This window comes from Carassius auratus, chromosome 49 (genome assembly GCF_003368295.1).
Source record: "Carassius auratus strain Wakin chromosome 49, ASM336829v1, whole genome shotgun sequence".
In the NCBI taxonomy this organism is placed as follows: domain Eukaryota; kingdom Metazoa; phylum Chordata; class Actinopteri; order Cypriniformes; family Cyprinidae; genus Carassius; species Carassius auratus.
This window is the reverse complement of record NC_039291.1, coordinates 16138592-16144988: the sequence shown is the minus strand read 5'-3', so window position 1 is coordinate 16144988 and position 6397 is coordinate 16138592. Positions and strand designations below refer to the sequence as shown.

Here is a 6397-nt window from a genome sequence, read left to right as displayed (position 1 = left end):
AAGTGTGTTCTATGCTTGCTGCATCCAAATTCTCCCACTTATATTACAACCTAAAATATTTTTTGTGAGGAAAAAGTTCATACTTTTTAATGTGTAGCAGAATAGTAGCTTTGGGACATGTAGTTATGAAAATTAACCATAGTTGTATTATAGTAAAAGGGTAGTAACCATGTTTTTTGTCATATTAATTACCATGTTACTGCAAACACCATGGTTAAACTATGGTTAGTGTAGCAAAACCATGGTTAATGTATGGTTACCAGGATTTAACTATAGCAACCGTGGTTTTATTTTGTTTGTTTGTTTTATCTTTAGTAAAACCATGGTTAATGAACTCCTCTGTTGCTCGGTTACATGCATTGCATTTATTTTCATTTAATTACATGCTGCATCAGAGATAAATGAAGAGGCATTTGATCTGCCAGTTCCTGGGCTGCGTTTCCCAAAAGCATCGTAAGCCTAAGTTGATCGTAAAAACGATCGTACGATTGATCTTAATATTACGGTCTGTTTCCCAAAAGCATCGTAGCTTAAGTAGCACTTGAAAATCTTCGTAGATCTACGAGTGCTCTGGAGTAATCGTACATCCCCAAGTGCATTGTAAGAAGACAGATTTATGAGGACACCTGCAGGAAAACCGGCAGATTACACTTTTATCTAGATTTAACACACTGCAACGCGAGTAATATAATAATATTTTGATTGTACTTTATTGTACCCTTTATTGTACTCGTTTATTGTTTACATGAATTTATAAATGAAATAAATAAAAAGGGGAAAACAAGATAAAAAAAAAAAACACATCTTTGTTTTTCTCTTATCTCCTCTAAGAGGACATTAATTTCATCCTTTTGAAAGGTATCTTTTCTTTTTTTTTTTTCAGCCATTTTGTCAGTGTCTCCGCCTGTATGTAGGTGCTTTATATAGACTTGATTGTATTGATTGGTAATCCAAAACAGATGACAATTAGGTTAAACGTTCAGAATACGATTCCATATAAGGTTACATTTTAGCACTTCGCGAATGGACAGCGACTCCTAAGTAGCACGTAGAGCGCGTTCTCGTTAAGTGCATTTTTGGGAAACGCTCGTGGAATTGCTGCGAGCGTTCGTAAGTTTGCACGTAGAAAACGCTCTTAAGAGCTAAGATACATCGTTATCGGGAAACCCGGCCCTGGTCTTTAATGTCAAGAACTCTCCTCATATGTTTGCATAATGATGCATTTATTAAGGTAATGGCCAAATTGTATCTTTATAAGTTACTGGTTGCACTTTATTTTACAGTACGTGTACTTACATGTACTTATAGTGTATTTACAGTGTATTTATCTAAGATAGTTCTGGTAACACAAGGTAACTACATGGGGTTAGGTTTAGGGGTAGGTTCAGGGTTAGTACCTAGTTATTACATAGTTATTACATAGTTATTGTTATTACTATAATAAGTATATAGTATGTACATGAGGAACAGGACTGTAAAATAAAGTGCTACCAAGTTACTCAATATTCCTAGGACCTGCGTGTCCTGTAATTATGCCTAATTTTCTGTTATTGCTATAGTAAGTACGTGTAACATGCTGCTTGCTTTGCTTCTAGAGAGCGTCAGTGTTGCTGAATGACAAAGCAAACCATTTTTCCATCATTATGAGACATATTTTGTGCAAAAAAAAAAGGAAGTCACACAACTGCCAAATCACATGAGACACTGAAGAGGTGAGAGAGGTTCAGGCCGGCGATGAGGAAGATGCATGCAGACTCGTGCATCAATTGCAGTATACACCGCTCACAGAGGCAACAGCCCGGAAATTGCTTTTAAACCCCAAGGTGCATGCTTATTTCACAGTCATGTTTAAAAGTCAAGAACCCAATCTTTTTTAAAAATCCTCTGAATGAAAAACAGCTCAGAGGGAAAGACATCCAAATCAAGAGGCAAGCGGGAGAGAGAGTTTAAGAAACACTGGCAATCACTGTGCCAGAGGCCACGGTAAACTTAAGGTGCACGCTGCCGTAATCCCATAATTAAGAAAAATTCAACTCAAATTTAGAGCAAAGGAACTCAATTTGTTGATTATATTAAATATAAAATAGAGCACACCAGAGGAACATTACACTGCTTGTTTAAGCATTTGTTCACTCATTTTTCTCTTGATATAGATGTCTGGAGGAATGCAAACAATAGCTGAAGAATCACTTTGGTTTGTCGGTACATTAGTTTCATGAAACGTGTTTTGTTTGGAAATCTACAAAACTTTGACTTCTGATTACAAATCTAATTAGTTAGTCCATGAGCTTGGGTTATGCATTTTGGTACAAAGTTGTATTTTGTAGATCCTGTCCTTGAATATTTTTTTAATACTTTGCTTAATAAAAGGATTGGTTTCTTGGCCCTTCTGGCCTCTCTTTATCTGTTGTGAGCACATCAGGCTTCTGACTCCCAAAAACACGCGGCTGGTAATTGGAAGTGCTTTTCAAATATCTAAATTAATTTAAGATCCTCGCTTCTCTCTTGAGTGGCGTTACGTGAGCCTTCCTCTCCAACTAAGAAACTGTTATTTGCTGTGACCAAGCCACCAGTGAAAGAGTTTGCATATTTACAGAGGAAGCATCTCCAGATATTCTCATGCAATTAGTCTTGAATATGTCTCTATGTTAATGAGGGCCGATCTGAAGCTGCAATTTATCATTTTAATCATTGCTGGAAGTCATTATAATATCATAATAGCTGTTATGGCATTATAAAGAGCATTATGACATCATCGGGGCAATTCATTTTGGCATCATAACGACTTCAATAATTACTGGAAGCCATTATGACAATTACCAACAAGTCATTTTTTAAGGTTCGTCTATGAATTAATACACTAAATGTATCACAGTAAATGTCACTGGTTTGTTTTTAAACAAAAAATAGCCACTTTATGAGCTATTTTAAATTAGTTTAGACATTTTAGTTTTATAATACCTAATTAAAAGGCATGCACTAAACTTTCATCATCACATTGTCATCACAATCAGCCCAACTGTTACCCCTAAAAACATATTTAGTGTTTATTTTTTAAATTGTATTTATTTAATTACAATTAATTTTATTATTTATTTATATTTTATTTTTATTATATTGTGTTTATTTATATTTATTTAACTATGTTTTCTTTTTTTTCTTTTTTTGCATGTGTAAGAAGTAGTTTTTCAGCATGGTCAGTGTAACAATTTGATTTAGTTTTTTTAAGCAAGTGACTCTGATCAAAATATTGCAAAATTACACAAGAAGAAAACAATTTCTAAGGAAAGAGGAAGATGAGAAGTGGTCTAGATATTTCTGTGTCTTGGTTTTTAATGAACTGTGTGACTGCATGCATGAAATTGCATTGATTGAGAAATCTAAGAGCGACTGGGTCAAGAATCTGCAGGAGGAAAGCATTGAGAGCTTGGGTTTCAAAGCAAACAATGCAGTGTGTTTGTGGTGTTTGATTCGCCAGTTTGGTTTTTAGGGCAAACTGAGCCACTGGTCATACTTTTATAGGCCTGTTTTAGTGCAAACACCTTGAAATATATTCTTTTTGCATTGTTTTTCTGGAAAAGCAAGCTGTTCTTTCCCCACCCTGCACTGTTTCCCAGCGAAGACGCCTCATTCAGGACATGACTGTGTGTCATTAACCCAAACTTCACTATTCTGACCCGTGACTCACCCTACCTTCTGCTTTCCACTGCGTTCCCAGCATGCTGTGGCTCTCCCGCTGAGGAACAAGGATCTGGACAAACAGGTGGAGGCTCCTCGGGGCCCGTGTGCAGCTCTGTGGGTGGGAGGCCCCTCAGGAGTCCAGCACTAATCACAGTATTTCCTTGAACAGCGACTGCATTACAGGTGCTGCTGGACGAGGGATCTGCTCCTGTTTACAGTGCTTTGGGGTTAACACCTGCCATGAAGTGAATCTCTTCTAAATACTAAATATGTCGTAGGTTTTAATACAAAACGGAAATAGGTATTATTTAAATGTTGGTGTTGACATTTTATAAAACAGGTACAAAAGTGATAATAAAAAATAATTTGAAGTACTAAACTAATAAATAAAGAAATAAATAGAGACATAAAGATTAAAATGGCAGCTAAAATGGTAAAACTTTAACAAATTTAAATGAAAACAGAAAGTTTATAAATACAATTATTCAATAATAAAATCTCAGTGATGCAGAAAAAGCACTTCTCAAGCAATTTATTTTCATGTTTAATAATGTTTATTTTGAATGTTTATTGAAATGTCTTTGAGGACGTTAATATTTCAATAATTAAACAACGCATGTCCATGTTAACATTTTCCGCTGTTGGTTAATGGCCAGACTGATATGGCAAATATTGTTTATGTGTGTTTGACTCTTTACATTATTACAACTCACAAACACTCTCTAGTTCTTATATTAAGCCTGGTGTGTGTGTGTGTGTGTGTGTGTGTGTGTGTGTGTGTGTGTGTGTGTGTGTGTGTGTGTGTGTGTGTGTGTGTGTGTGTGTGTGTGTTTAATGTTAAGGTCAAAATAAAATAAAATCTAAAAATGTAACTTTTTTTAATTACTTAATACTTAAACAATGTAATACTTAAACAATGTAATACTGTTTAAAATACTTTTTGATGAATCATTGAGATACTATATAATATAGTTTTTATTAATGTTTAGTTTTCATTCTTTATATTTTAAATTATATTTATAAATTATATTTTTTTACATTACATTACATTTATTCATTGTAATCACAGTTTTAGTCATTTTAGTGCATCAAGATAAAGGAAAATAAGAAATGTTTCCTTGGCAACGTGTTGAACAACATTTTTTTTTTTTTTTTTTTTTTTTTTTTAGTTTATTTTAACTTAAGAAACAAAATATTTAAGTTGTTGGTTTTAGTTAACTATAATAACCCTGAATCACATAAAAGAAACACATCAGTAATTCAGCGAGAAACACAAATCTTTATGATTATTTCTGAAGTCACAGCAGTTTATTATACTGTGTATAAACATCAATCAAGTTCATCTACAAATCATTTGCTAGTTCATTGCAATTTTTTCTATAAAGGCACGTAGAATAAAAGCGTGAATGTTGACGAAAGCTCAACGCTTGCAGTAATCACTCAGTCTTTCGCTAATGTTCTGCTGCTTGCGCTGACACTGATCCGGTCTGATAAACACGGGACCTGATTCACTAACATGCCTCGCACATGATTCTGAAACTTCCTTCCCAGAAAGGTGTAAAATAAAGGGTTAATGCAGAAATACAAGCGGGCGATGTTACTGGTGACGTACTGCGCATACAAGAGGCTGCTATTACACTGCTTGGGATCTTGATTATCGTTTATTATCAGTATAATGTTATACGGGCTCCAGAATGTGAAAAACATCAGGACGATGATGAAAATGAGCCACACGGTGCGGTGTTTGCCTGTCATCCTCGTGGCCAGGACGGTCAGCGTTATCCTGAAGTAGCAGTAGACGAATACAGTCAACGGCAGGATAAAAAACAACACGAACTGATTATAGAGACTGAAGACTTTCCACTGAGCGTCGCTGGAGTCTTCACACACCAGTCCTTCCATCGGATACTCTTCAACGGTGAAGTGGAGGAAGGGTTCGAGGCTAGCGAGGAGGCTAATGATCCAGACGACTGCAGAAAGCACCACAGCGTAGCAGCTTCTGCGCTGTTTGTTGGCGACCACACAATGCACCACGGCCAGATAGCGGTCGAACGTCATGAGGGTGAGGAAGAGGATGGAGCTGTAGAAGCCCAGATAGTCTGCGACATTGACCAGCTTACACAGAGCTTCTCCGAAGATCCACTGGTCCGAATGATGAACGGCTTGAAACGGGAGTGTGAGGGTGAAGATGGCATTGGAAGCCAGCAGGTTGATGAGGAATATGTTTGTGACCGTGTTGAGCTTTTCGAACTTGTAGAGGACGAGCAGAACCACTCCGTTGCCCAGTACGCTGACGATGAAGATGATGTAGTAGAAGGGTGGAAGAAAATGTTGGCAGAAGTTGTTGATGGCGATGGTGTTGCACTGAACCGTTCTACCGGTCATCAGCGAATAGTCTTCATAAACGTCTGGTGTTGTGTTAGGCGTTTCCATCTTGGTGGCTACCAACAACCTGCAGGATTGAGCCAGTTTATTCAAATGAAAAGCTGGATAAATAAGTCAGATTGTAGACTTACCCCAAAGTACTGCGTTACTGTCGGTTCATTAATAGAAACTGCAGTCTTCTAATGTGGATGTGTGTCTGTCTACAGCTGCACAAATCTGAATCATATCTTGGAAATCTTCCTCTACTTCCTTTTTATGTGATGTCAGAATTTTCTCAAGACTCGACATGTGTTTAAAACCTTGACAACATACATCATCTCAAGAAACCACA

General features: G+C 36.6%; 1 protein-coding gene across 1 annotated transcript; it reads right to left on the bottom strand.

The window, feature by feature from the left end:
- Positions 1–4965: 4965 nt before the first annotated feature.
- LOC113065968 (C-C chemokine receptor type 1-like) lies at positions 4966–6269 on the bottom strand. Its single transcript, XM_026237499.1, has 2 exons — positions 6198–6269; positions 4966–6133 (listed from the first exon to the last, which is right to left on the bottom strand). Exon 2 carries the CDS (start codon positions 6112–6114, stop codon positions 5122–5124), a length of 993 nt encoding a protein of 330 aa, XP_026093284.1. The 5' UTR covers positions 6115–6133; positions 6198–6269; the 3' UTR covers positions 4966–5121.
- Between the last annotated feature and the right edge of the window lie 128 nt (positions 6270–6397).

Coding starts and splice junctions, on each gene's coding strand:
- LOC113065968 (XM_026237499.1), bottom strand. CDS start 6,114: ATGGAAACGCCTAACACAACACCAGACGTTTATGAAGACTATTCGCTG.